The following is a 13,766-nucleotide window of genomic DNA, read 5'->3' as shown; positions in this document are numbered from 1 at the left end:
TGGTTGGCTTTTTCGTTTTCGTCCTACGGAGCAGTGACGGTGTGCCATCTTCTGGTGCTCCTACGTCGGCTTGGTCAGCGTCGAGGCTCTCAACTCTTGGACTTCGAATCTGGCGACTACGACTTCATCTCCGAAATGTTTGACAGTGTGCGTTAGACTAGAACGCTCGCCCAAATCTAGCAGTGGGGAGGCTATCAGAGCAGCTGCGGCGGCGCACCATTGGCCCATCCAGGAGATTGGAGGCGTGAGGCACCCCTAGAGACTTAGTTGTAATATCTATCTTTTTTTACGGGTGTCTTACTGTTTGATCTGTGGCTAATAGATCTGAGGGTCTTTTCGATTTCTCTTCAAAAGTAAATCATACTATGCAACCTTATCTTTTATAAACATAATGTTTTCTAATAGTTTCTAGCTTATACTAATTTCCCAAAATTTATGATCTTTTATGTTGTCTCTTTTGTTTGCACCAGATGGGCTGTATGGCGTGCAATTCTTGTCAGGGTACCAAGAGGTAGCCGGGGAATTGATAGTCAGGTTGGAAAATCACTTTCTTGTGGCTGATCACACCACTTTGATGAAGATCAAGGATGATGATCAACCGTGCAAATAATTTCATGTTGTTTTTTGATGTGTGAGAAACCATGCAACTAAGTCAGGTGTACATGGCACTACAAAGAATACCAGAGGTAATACAAATTACAACAGACCCATGGACCACCTACCACTTGCATGGTTTCTCACGAATAAAAGAACATCATGAAATTATTTGCACTGAGACAGGGGCCTAGAGGCGGCAATGAGCTTTGCTCACGGAATGCTAGCAGTGGATGCAAGAGGAGAAAGACATTGGTACCCTCAAATATTTGAATGGTTTTTTCAAATTCTGAAAGGGTGTTTCTATAAGCGTATGTGCTACTTAACTTTTTGGCCTTTTCGCAAAGAAATAAGATGCACACAGCCAACACCCGGTTCCAACGGACCTATTTATTTTCACTAGGACAATGCCCATGCGTTGCAACAGAATATAAATATTCTAGTTTGTTAGGTTGTGATTTAATTAACTACCCATATGAAGGTAATTGTGTAAATAAATGTTTACTAAGTCGCGACCGTGATTTACCTAGGCCTTATATTTTGATGAGAAATTTGACAAGTAAATTAAAATGGAGTTGGTTCAGAAAATAAGTAAATTAAGATGATTGATTATCATATGAGGATGGTTGAACGAAGGGGGGTAGTGAGAAGGAAAGTAAAACATGATACCTTACATTCTTTTTAACTAGTGTATATAGCGATAGAGATTACTTGTTTTTTTTCTGGAAAACTTCCGATTTATTCATCTTCAATCACGGCAGTACAATGAACACCAGAAATAACTAAGCTTTTTACACAGAGATTACTTGGTTAAACTTGGATTCGTGGTTGTATCGGTGATGTTTCTTTATCTGGAAAGCTGGATGAAATCCTAGTTTCTGAAAATTAACAATCCTAAAAAATACTACAGCCGCGACCTTTATTTTGGATCGGAGGGAGTAATATATGTCTCCAGGGGAGAGGACAATTCTGAGACTGGGACTCACAACCAACCTTAATTAGCTCGTCTTCTAGCTGTGGCCTGTGATTATCACAGTCACGAACACTGCCTGTCCTCCATGTCTATGTACTCATCATCATGTGGTGCAGACAAACAGTGTGTGCGTACGAGAAGAGAAGACGATAGGTTGTGTAATTCCTGTCGGGTTACCGAAGAGGTAGTAGGGGAATTGATAGTCAGGGTTAGAAAATCATCTGCTTGGCCGATCACATCACTTTGATGAAGCTCAAGGACGATGATCAATCTTCCAAATCATTTCACGACGTCTCACTTTGATTAATTTTAACTGTTCATTTATTGTGCAAGGTAGAGTAGTTAGACTTAATTGGACAAAGTACTAGTCTCCTATGTCGGGGAGGAGCCCTCTCTGCCTTCAGCGCTTGCTCCGGCGCGGCCGGGCTCTTAGAGCTCCAAGGAGGTGCTCGCTCCCGACACCATTGTGCGGGCCTCGCAGCCGCCACTGGCCGTGTCGTGGGCTTCCCTCGCTGATGAAATCTGCAGCATTGACGACGACGAGGAGCTCGCCCCGCTGACGCCATTGGCTGCCAGATGCTCTGGCGGGGTGAGCGATAAGGCTGCTGCTGTTGTTGCTACTGCCCCTGAGGTATTTTCGGAGCTAGGATGGGTGAAAGTGGAGGGCCGGCGTCGGTCGGCGTCGCCGGCCTTGGCTCTGGCTCCCCGGCCAATCCCCGCTTGGCTTCACGGTCGCTGCTGCAGATGCCTCATCCGTGGCCACCGTGCTGCGGTTTGCAGAGATCCCTTCCGATGCTCTCGTTGCTTGGAGAACGGTCATCGTGCGCGCAATTGCCGCAACCCATGGCGTCCTCTCAGTTCATTGGCATGTCATGTCGTTCCGCCCGTCTCTCGCCTTGGCACCCAACGTCGTCCACCTCCTCCATCAAGAGAGGACCAAATGAAATCCACGCTCCCCTTCACTGCGCTTCGCCGTGGGTCCTGGGCATCTGCGGTTTCTACTTCTGATAGCCCGACAACCCCATCTTCTATGGTGATCCAGACCGCCCTTGCTCATCAGACTGAGTTGCTTCAAGGCTGACAGGCACGAATTGAGAGCTTCCTGGAGCTGGCAGAGGCTGCTTTGAGTAGGCTCTCCCTTGTGCCAGCTATGTTGCAGGCCACGCTACAACCTCTTGGTGTGACAGTTGTTGACTCCATGGAGGACCGGGGGACAGAGCCCTATGGTTGTTTCTCTCCTCGTGTTCGGGACAATTCACCATCGGTGTCTGCTTCTTCTGTTGTGTTGCCTCCCGCTGTGGGCGAGTCCATCGTCGGGCTTGCGGCTCCGGTGTTGCAACTCATGCCCGAGCTTCGGGATATATGTTCGAACCTTGCTTTGCCTTTGTCCTTGGAGCGATTGGAGGTGGACTCGTCGATGACGTTGTGTAAGGAACATGTTTTATCTCTATCATGTGAGTAACTAAAGGTGTCAAAGTCGATTGTGTCGCTGGTTCCTGTGGTGGAGGATGTTCTGTCGGTGGTTCCTCGGGTCGATGATGTTGATGCTGCCGGTTGGTTGGTGCCTGCTCGTATGAACCACTTGGTTGACGACAACGACACGAAGAAATTCAATGAGTTTTACGATTTTCTTGACAAATGGGTGGCTCAACAGCCGACATCTGGCAAGACAAGTGACCTTGCAAAGAAGATGCCAAGTAAGGAGAAACCAAAGAAGAAGAAAAACAAGAAGTGTGGCGCCATCCGAAAGGCATCTGTGGTTTCATGATGGAGGGTGCTCAGTTTTCGTTAGTGTGCTTGTTAGGAGTTTCATTGTGTTCTTCAAGTGTTGAGGGTTGCGGTTGTTGTTTGTTTAAAGGGCCGCTTAAGCGGTTTTGGTGTTTCCTACTTTGCGAGTAGTCCGCATTTGGGAGTCTGTATCGGTTTTCGCCCGGTTTTCCCTAAATTAACTGGGCAATTCTCTTCTTCTTAGTTAATCGATGAGGCAAATAATTTTGCCTCCGTTTCGAAAAAAACTAAATGTGCTAATTAAGGCTTTTTCTACATGAAAGAAAGCTAGGCATTAGCCTTGCTATCATTTTTATCTACATTAATTTCCAGGTAAACAAGTGTGTGGGCGATCTTTCCATACCAGTTGTAAGTAAACCCTGGCGTCTTCAAATTTCAGGAATAAACTTTTGTCCATTATGGATGTTTCTTGCTCGTGCATGATTAACAGTTCAACTGGGAAGATTAGATAAGTGGATCCTACACCCTTAATTTCCAGAGTTGAATCTTCATATTCCCAAGAATGTTCTTGGATTATCCCTATAAGTTGTCTACAAATGAGTATTTTGCATGATATGCAAATCTCACTTGGGTACGTATTTCATCACCAGATTAGGATCTATAAGAAACGGCGATCACATGTACTATGTATAATGCCGCAAGGCCTAATACGCATTATTGAAGATCTATTTAAGGAGGAGAGGAGGCACTGGAAATGGATTTCGAGTCCCAACCACCGAGGCTCGTGAATTCTACAATTGCATAGTAGGCACTCTATCAAAGGCCTCCATAGTTATCGCCAGCGCCGTTAGCACATCCATTTAGATCAAGCCCTAGTACTCCATTATTTGGATTGGACTAGTACATAAGCGGACATTAGAAGTGATTGGCGGAGACGACTTCTAACACTAAAAATACTATTCGTGTAACATCCCAAATTTCCAAATTAGGATGTTAATAGAAGCATATCACTTGCATATCATTCTTTCATGTATATTTGGATGTTGAAATGTTCAAAATGGTTTCCAACTGAGAGAAGAGTGAAGATAACATGATTTCTTCAAACCAATGATGGAAAACCTAGGATATGGCCTGGGAATTCTGGATCTTGATGTGATGAACAAGATATGAAGAACTTTGAAGAACTTTGGAGGCATATGGTAAGAAGTAATTTCAAAAAAGTACCTGAGTGAGCAGGTGCTATATGAAGTGACAACTGACGTGGGAGGATCACATTCCTTCAGGGTCTAGCTCATATCAATGAAATATTCCAAAAACGCATTCAAAGGATTGTTGGTGCTGGGGTAAAAACATTTTTCTAGGATGGTGATTAGCATGGAGGTAGACATGGCTGGACATTTTCTTAGGCTCTACAATATAGCCTTCACTAAGAACAGCCCCTTTAGTTCATAATGAAATTTTGGGTGAGGCTTCTTCTCAATGGAATTTGCTGAAATATGGTGTGGGTAACTTTATCTTGCCCAGTGATAAGGATAGGGTGAGGTCGAAGCTAATTAGAATTGTGATTTTTTTTTCTGGCTTCGGGATTTTTTTCCTTCATTTTTCCATGGTTTTATCCTTTCTGTTAGTTTTTCGGCATACCTCCTTCTTTTAATCTTGCAAATGAAAGGAAAAAGCGTACATGAATTATGCCATAACGTATAAAAACATGGATATAATTGAGCAATCTATATCATGAAATAGTGAAGCAAAATGCACGTATCAATTATCAGTCATGCAAGTGAAGTCATTTAAATTATGATTACAAGTAGTTAGTGACATTAAGATCTTTTATGCCATGGATTAATTCAAATGCATCACTCATAACCCTACCATGTTTTCTTTTTCTCACCATTTCCATGAACCCGCATATTTGCAAATGTTTGCTATAAGTTTGCTTGATTTTGCACCTCACTTGAGAAAAATTGCTCACGAATATCACTCTTTCTGGTGGTTATAGACTATGGTGAATAATCAAATCAACGTAGGACCTTCCAAGGAAAAATCCATATGTTCCAAATAGTGTTATTCCTACAAAATTAATGTAAACTTTTACTTTCCTGATGACCACCTTAAAATAGATCGAGTTTTATTCTTAGGGAGCATGGGTTGTTTTATTTTATTCAACTCAAGTTGCACACTTTATAAATTTTAGTAAACCATGCCACATAAACGATTGGCGGAGTGAAACACATCAACTCAAAGAACCTATCATTGACCAAAAAGCAGTACAAGAGCGCTAAAGGGAAAATGTCGCGACAAAGCACACGCCTACTTCTAGTACAAAACTACTCTAGCTAAAGTAGCAACACAAATTAAAACTTGAAGTGTGTCTCAAAAATCAAAAGCTAGAATGAAGTTTATCTCTCTCTCTCTGACTGTAAAAAAGCCTAGAGTAGGAATACTGGGGAGCATGCCTCAGCGACATTCTACCCCATTTTCCAAAACCCAATTTTATTTCGGTGCCAAATTATTGAGGCAAACGTCTGAATGGTCTCTATTACAAAGAATCCTTGAATGGGATAACTAGACATGCCTGATAAGATAGAGTGACTATTAGACTTGAACCATCTGTGCGCCCTCCATGATGTGCTGGTAATCTTAGCATCAAATCGTGGTTGCGTGACTCATGTGAGTCAACCCTAGACCTATGGTATAGTTACATGTTAATACTACAAATAGATCTTTACCAATTGTCGATTAGTATTTCTGTTAGATCTATTATAAATTATATACTAGTTAAATCGCGAACATGTTTTGGGCTAGGATGATGTGGCAAGAGAAGCAATATGAGGAGAAGTAACACTTGGTCAATTGGCATACAGACTTTGGGGGACTAGGGATTCTGACTCTCAGTGTGATGAACAATAGCTTACTATGCAAGTGGTCATGGAAATAGGAGAATTCTGAAGGCTTATGGCAGCAGATGATATAAAAGAAATACTTGAGTGTTTGAGGTCACGACTGGTATAGGAGGATTACATTTCTTGCAGGGCATGGCTCATTTTAGTGAAATACTCCAAAAACACGTATTCAAAGGATTATTTTTTAGAAAAGCAGCCATTTTATTAATTATTCAGACAAGACCTTACAAAGTCATACAACAGTAAGACTAAAACCACCGTCAAGGCGACATATGTCGCTACTCCTATCCAGTTGATGTAGAGATGCTGATAGTCTGGGCCTAATACCAAACAAACCTCACAGCCAAACCTAACATGTAAGACCCGAGGTCCCAACCAGGACGCCTGTCGGGTATGGGGCACCCACCAGTACGGGGCACTCCTCAACCAGGATGCCTGCCGGGTATGAGGCCGCCCCAGCCACCTGCCACCAATCCATCTTCAGTGCTGTACTGTTGCATCTACCTTGCCCGGTCTAGCTGCCGTCGACACCACTACGACGCCAGACAACGTGACCATCCTGCGCTCGTCCATCCTCACATGCCCACCGGCGAGACCCCGCTGCTCCATGCCGTTGAGACCCGCCATCGTCGACGCGAGAGAAGGCACACCACACCACCTCACGCCTCTTCCATCTGGCGCCGCTCCACAAACGATGCCCCCAATAGGGAACACGACACCGCTGCGTCGCCATCGTCCGATCCGGTGATCTTAGGATTTCTCCAGGAGCGGCACGGGCAGGTTGACAATAGTTGCTTGACGATGCCTTCATCAAGGTAACGACGTCGACGCCACCGTCGCCCGCCATGACCGAGGTCGGCTCGGATTTCACCAACGACTATGTCTCCCCAACTCGCCGCCGGTGCTAATAGTGGGATCCAAGATCCATCACTACCAGCCTGGCCAACCGCCTTCGGTGGAGAAGGCAGCCACCACCACCATGCCCGGCGTCCTCTGTTGGAAATATGCCCTAGAGGCAATAATAAAATGGTTATTATTATATTTCCTTGTTCATGATAATTGTCTATTGTTCATGCTACAATTGTATTAATTGGAAACCGTAATACATGTGTGAATACATAGACCACAACATGTCCCTAGTGAGCCTCTAGTTGACTTGCTCGTTGATCAATAGATGGTTATGGTCTCCTGACCATGGACATTGGATGTCATTGATAACGGGATCACATCATTAGGAGAATGATGTGATGGACAAGACCCAATCCTAAGCATAGCACAAGATCGTGTAGTTCGTTTGCTAAAGCTTTTCTAATGTCAAGTATCATTTCCTTAGACCATGAGATTGTGCAACTCCCGGATACCGTAGGAATGCTTTGGGTGTACCAAACGTCACAACGTAACTGGGTGGCTATAAAGGTGCACTACAGGTATCTCCGAAAGTGTCTGTTGGGTTGGCATGAATCGAGACTGGCATTTGTCACTCCTTATGATGGAGAGGTATCTCTGGGCCCACTCGGTAATGCATCATCATAATGATCTCAATGTGACTAAGTAGTTAGTCACGGGATCATGCATTACGGAACGAGTAAAGTGACTTGCCGGTAACGAGATTGAACGAGGTATTGAGATACCGACGATCGAATCTCGGGCAAGTAACATATCGATTGACAAAGGGAATTGCATACGGGATTGATTGAATCCTCGACATCGTGGATCATTCGATGAGATCATCGTGGAACATGTGGGAGCCAACATGGGTATCCAGATCCCTCTGTTGGTTATTGGCCGGAGAACGTCTCGGTCATGTCTGCATGGTTCCCGAACCCGTAGGGTCTACACACTTAAGGTTCGGTGACGCTAGAGTTGTTATGGGAAATAGTATGTGGTTAACGAAGGTAGTTCAGAGTCCCGGATGTGATCCCGGATGTCACGAGGAGTTTCGGAATGGTCCGGCAGTGAAGATCGATATATTGGACGAAGGGTATTGGAGTCCGGAAGTGTTCCGGGGGTACCAGGCTATGGCCAGCATGACCGAAAGGTGTTTCGGGAGCCCCGGCAAGTGTTGGAGGGCTTCATGGGCCAAAGGGGAAGGGGAAAAACAGCCCACTAAGGGGTGGTGCGCCCCCCCACACCCTTTCCCACATTATTTGGGGAGGTGGGGCGCCTCCACCTGGCTTGGGAGGCAATCCTCCACCTGCTTGGCTTGGGCGCCAAGTCTCCCTAGGATTTTCCCTAGGGAGATCCAATCTTCTTGGCCGCCGCCCCCAAGGGTAAACCCTAGGGCGCCTCCCCTCTCTCCTTTCCCCTATATATAGTAGAGGGGTGGGAGGGCAGCCTACCTCCTCCAACACCTCCTTCTCCTCCGTAGTGCTTGGCGAAGCCCTGCTGGAGAACCACGAGCTCCACCACCACCATGTCGTCCTGCTGTCGGAGTTCTCCCTCAACTTCTCCTCTCCCCTTGCTGGATCAAGAAGGAGGAGATGTCCCCGGGCTGTACGTGTGTTGAACGCGGAGGCGCCGTCCGTTCGGCGCTAGATCGGATCTTCCGCGATTCGAATCGCCGCGAGTACGACTCCATCAACCACATTCTTGTAACGCTTCCGCTTAGCGATCTTTAAGGGTATGAAGATGCTCATCCTCTCCCTCTCTTGTTGCTAGAATCTCCATAGATTGATCTTGGTGATGCGTAGAAAATTTTGCATTTCTGCTACGTTCTCCAAGATCCTCGTGCCGCGAAGATTACCCAGGGGGGATCTCCTCTTGCCGTTGTCGAGACGAGGTGCAGCCGCAGTGGGTCTCGATCTAAACCCCTCGGGCCCAGATCAGACCTCATCGCAGCCAAAATCTCATCCGCCAAACTACCGCCGGAGATCTCCTGGCCGCCGCCAACCCGCTGCGCATTGCCGTTGGAGGAGGGAGATGGACGCCGCTGCCCCAACGTGTTACCGCCGGCCGAGGACTGCGTCGTTGCCGCCGCCTCACCACAGGGGCTTCGCCCCGCGTCGTCCTCAGCGACGACGGTGGTAGTGGGAGGCGATGGAGGGGGAGGGCTGAGGGCGGTGTGGACAGGGACTCCCCGGGTATTCAAAGGATTGTTAGTGATAGGGCAAAAACACTTTTTTGGGATGGTGTTTGGTGTTGAGGTAGACCCGGTTTAATAGTTCCTTAGGCTCTACAATATAGCCTTCTCTAAGAACATCACATTGCAAGAAGCCCAGAAAGATGGCCTGGATTCCTCTAGTTTCAGAGGGAATTAATCTACAGGGGAGGCTTTTTCTCAGTGGAATAAGTTGAAAGATGTTACGGATAATTTTATCTTGCCTGGGGAAAAGGTAGTAACTAAATAAAAAAGGTGATTCCAAAGTTAAAGACTTGTTTTGCACCTCAAAGTCGGGTTACTTGTGAATACAAGATCATTTTGAAATTAAAGATATGACTGAAGATTAAGATCTTTCTTTGGGTGATGTTGAAGAGTAAAATTCTGATAAATATAACTTGGTCCATAGAGGATGGGCTGGTAATGAGTAGTGCCGCTTCTATTGCAAGAAATATACAATGGATCACCTCTTTGTTTGGTTATAATATGACTAGACTAACTTAGCAGATTGTTGCTTATGCTCTCGGCTTAGATAGATGTCCCGAAGACACATCTGCTCTATTTGGTGATCGGATACAATATTTTCCTAGATCCCAGCAAATACTCGTGCTCTGTGGAGGACCAACATTTTGTTGAACTATCTAGAAAACTAGAAACAGAGCTTGCTTTGATAAAAAAAATCCCTGCTGATCTTGTAGAGGAAATATATAATATATGTCATAACATTAGCTACAAGGGTATGTTGCGGATAATCCAAGAATAAAGAAGCATTGATGCTAGTGTGGAGATGTTGAAACAGTCGGTGCAAGATGCTTCTGCAAGAACTAAGGGCTGGATGGCGAGGAGAAGAATTGCAGGATGATTTGCTAGATCATGATGCTTGTCTGATAATATTATGTACCCAATTTGGGTGAAACAATCTGATGCCCCACCTTCATGTGGTGCTTATGTTGCTGGGGCATTTCCTAATACTTTCCAGCTTCTGTATTATGGGCTAGGATAGATGAACTAGCCTTTTAGCTTGGCTGATGCTGGTGATGTGCTGGAGATGGCAGCTTTTACTTTGTCTACTTTCCTGTTTCAGTTTGTAAAGACCATGTTATGCTAGCGGTTTCTCTAAAAGAAATCGACGAGAGAAGGCTCATAGTTTCAGATTTTAAATACTAGTTAAATCGGTCCGAACAACCAGTTAGGTAGTTTTGAAAAAACTACTAATTAGGTACCTTTAGCATGACTTGTAGTACTATCGTAGAGCCACACAAGGAAAAAAACCAAAAGATTGATTTGGAAGTCTATTTCGTTATTTTTTAAGTTTGTTACATTTCAAGAATAAAAATAAAATAGTAGAGTGACTCCATACTTTTCAATGTTAATCTAAATGAGCAGATGGAACTAGTCTGGATATAGGATCTCATTTCAGTTGATATGCCAACTCGTAATAATACACTGTGGCATTAATAAATAAAAAACCACAGTAAGCTCAAACGAAAAGTACATCACATACATGGTATACTTGTGTGGTTATTATTTTCCTCCCCACCCCTAGGATCAAAATCCTGACTCCTTTGATGGCTAGAATTTACCTTTATTTTGTAGCAGCAACATACCGGTAGCATAAACTTCCTAAGAAGATTTTATCCGGTTACATGCGTGATTTTGGAACTAACAGTAATTTCTCCTTCAGGCGCACAGTTAGTCCAAACACCTCTGTCATATCAATGTCTTTCCTCTTAAACCCTATTGGCAGTTCCCAGTCGAAATGGTACATCAAGTTTGCCAACATAAGCTCAACAGTCGTGATTCCGAAGTTTATACCAGGGCATATCCTGCGTCCTGCCCCGAACGGCAAGAGCTTAAAATTATTCCCTATGAAGTTGACATGCACATCACTGCCTTCCTCTATAAATCTTTCAGGTATGAATTCTTCACTGTCCTCCCAAGAGCTAGAGTCTCTACCAATGGCCCATACATTGACGAAGACATGTGTTCCAGCAGGAATCATGTACCCATCAATACTGCAGTCAGCCATGGCAAGGTGTGGAGCAAGTAAAGGTGCAACAGGATGAAGTCGGAGTGACTCCTTTATGACTGCTCTTAGGTATGTCATATTGTTCATGTCGGCTTCACTGACAATTTCCTGTCCCTGGGGTACAATACTCCTTACCTCGTCTTGTAGCTTCCCAATCAGGCGGGGCCTCCTCATGAGCTCAGCCATTGTGAATTCGAGGGTGTTAGATGACGTGTCAGTTGAAGCGAAAAATACATCCTGTGGATATCAATTAATTAGTATGCCATAATACTTATTTATTTGTAATCATTTGGAAGGTATTATATTTACTTACGGTTAGGAGAGCTTTAATCTGTTCTCTTGTGAGACTATACTCCAGCTGAACAGACAAGAGAATATCGACGAAATTACCACCCTGGTTATCTAACACTGACTTGTCCTTGTTCTCATGATAATCGATCACCTTGTCCAGCAGATCGGCCCATCTATACCTTAGTCTCTCAGCCTTTGCACGAACTGTCCTTTTAAGCAGTCCTACCCTAGACAATGTTGGGAAGTATTCCTCCACCTTGAACCCTCCTAGCAGCAGTGAGGTATCATTGGTGAGGTCTTGGAACAACTTGCTCCGTCCTTCTTTTAGGAAGAATTCACCGGACACGATGCGGTATGCCATGTCATATGTGAATGTCTTGAGCAGCTCACTCATATCCACCACACCACCGACTCTGGCAGCCTCGTTAATCTTCGCCATCACCATGCTCACCTATGATGGCATGAATCTTAAATTATGAGAGTAGCTAACATTTATGGGATTGTTAGCAGAGGGCAAATGAAAGTCAATTTTCTTTATTTTGTTTCTGACGTGGTAAATTTGTGAAAACGCTAAGAAAATGACCAACAAGGCTTGACAGTAGGAAATCATTGAATAAAAAGGGACGTCGTATTTGATTTTAACATACATATTAACAACCAAATATCATGCTCCCAATTTTATTTTATTTTTGAAATGTGGAATATCCTAACTAGTGGATGTTGTCTGTTCATCAGTTAACCGGAGACCGTCTAAGCCCTTACCTGCCTTTTCTAGATTGTTTCTAGATTGTTTATTCATCAGTTATCCACGTTCCTCTATGTATATCTGACAGATTTTCAAGCCATGACCTTTCCTCTCTCTATTGCTAGGACCTCAGTGAGCCAATTGGACTGAGTTGGTTTCGAGATATCTTAATGAAGCACAACCTATATTATTTTACCCACATGATCTATGGTCAGCTTTTTTTACAAATTATATTAAATATTAGTTAAATATGACGATATATTTTCGTCCGATGGACCTGCACTACGTTGCCTTGCGGATAGACAGACCCATTTTTTATTTATTTTTCTGGTCAACTAGTCATCTAGTTTTTATTTTCCACAATCCACAGTTTTCTTCATCTTCTGAAATAGTAAGATTATTTTTGTTTCGAAAGGAAGAAGTTTATGCATTTTTCAATTTTATGTCTTCATAATGTGTTTCACGTCGAGATATTAAAAGCAATTCTGTCAAATGTGGTGTGGCGAAAACTGGAGAATCATTGGAAGTTACCCCCAACATGACGGTGCTGCGGAAAGACTGGACCTTCCTAACGCTCAGCATGTGGTTGGTGAGGAGCTTCCTTGCCTGCCGCCAGCCTTGGCCATATGGCGCAAAGGCTACGTCGGACGAGCCATACATGAGGATGTCGGTGACCACGGAGTGCGGCCGTGACGCCAAGACGTGGTCATGCGTGCGCAGCACTGCCTCTGCGGCACACGGTGACGACACGACGAGCGTCGGCACATCGCCGAGACGAAGGAGCATCACGTCGGGGCCATGCTTCCTGGCAAGGCTGCGGAGCGAGACGTGTGGGAGCGATCCGAGGAGGTGCAGGTGGCCGATGATGGGCAGCGCCCGTGGTGATGGCGGGAGTCTGCCTTCTCGCTGTTGCCTTTTTCCTGTCTTCCAAGTGAACCAATAATAAAGCACAAACAAGAGGAAGAGCGGGAAGAGGAACAGAAACCATGCCGTCGGAGGCGTCTCTAGCATGACGAGATCTGCCATGGGAAGTTAATGTATAGCTCAGCACTTTCTGGAGCTCTGCGGCGCAATTGTTCTTCTGAACCAGCTTAGTTTATCATCACAAGCTCGATCGGTTGCTTATAAGCTAGCCAGGCAGAGTACTTGAAACGACAACCGCTGTGGGGTGCACTGAACTTGGAGCACTTAGTTAGGCGACAACGTAGCTTTCACTCTTGAAAACATACAAGGTAGTCTTTGGGTCTTGGTTACATGTTTTATGAACTTTCTATGACCCCTCAAAAAAGAAGAGGTGGAAAATACAACGGACCGGATAGGGACAAGTTGCCTGAAAAAATATTGGGGACGTCCATTTTTTTTCTCAGTGCAGGAAAATCAAAATCGACTTGCAATTATTTGGGTCA

General features: G+C 44.7%; 1 protein-coding gene across 1 annotated transcript; it reads right to left on the bottom strand.

Moving 5' to 3' along the window:
* Positions 1-10,937: 10,937 nt before the first annotated feature.
* LOC123040007 (indole-2-monooxygenase-like) lies at positions 10,938-13,464 on the bottom strand. Its single transcript, XM_044462968.1, has 3 exons — positions 12,892-13,464; positions 11,638-12,066; positions 10,938-11,561 (listed from the first exon to the last, which is right to left on the bottom strand). The coding sequence occupies exons 1-3, from the start codon at positions 13,384-13,386 to the stop codon at positions 10,938-10,940; spliced, it is 1,548 nt and encodes a 515-aa protein (XP_044318903.1). The 5' UTR covers positions 13,387-13,464.
* Between the last annotated feature and the right edge of the window lie 302 nt (positions 13,465-13,766).

This window comes from Triticum aestivum, chromosome 2B, assembly GCF_018294505.1.
Source record: "Triticum aestivum cultivar Chinese Spring chromosome 2B, IWGSC CS RefSeq v2.1, whole genome shotgun sequence".
In the NCBI taxonomy this organism is placed as follows: Eukaryota; Viridiplantae; Streptophyta; class Magnoliopsida; order Poales; family Poaceae; genus Triticum; species Triticum aestivum.
The sequence above is the reverse complement of the archived record's forward strand: the minus strand, read 5'-3'. Positions and strand labels throughout refer to the sequence as shown.

What these genes read in the sequence shown, in the direction of transcription:
- LOC123040007 (XM_044462968.1), bottom strand. Translation starts at nt 13,386, where the DNA reads ATGGCAGATCTCGTCATGCTAGAGACGCCTCCGACGGCATGGTTTCTG. An exon ending in GCAGCACCGTCATGTTGGGG is followed by an intron (nt 12,067 to 12,891) that starts GTAACTTCCAAT and finishes ATGCCATCATAG; the next exon opens with GTGAGCATGGTGATGGCGAA. An exon ending in AGATTAAAGCTCTCCTAACC is followed by an intron (nt 11,562 to 11,637) that starts GTAAGTAAATAT and finishes TGATATCCACAG; the next exon opens with GATGTATTTTTCGCTTCAAC.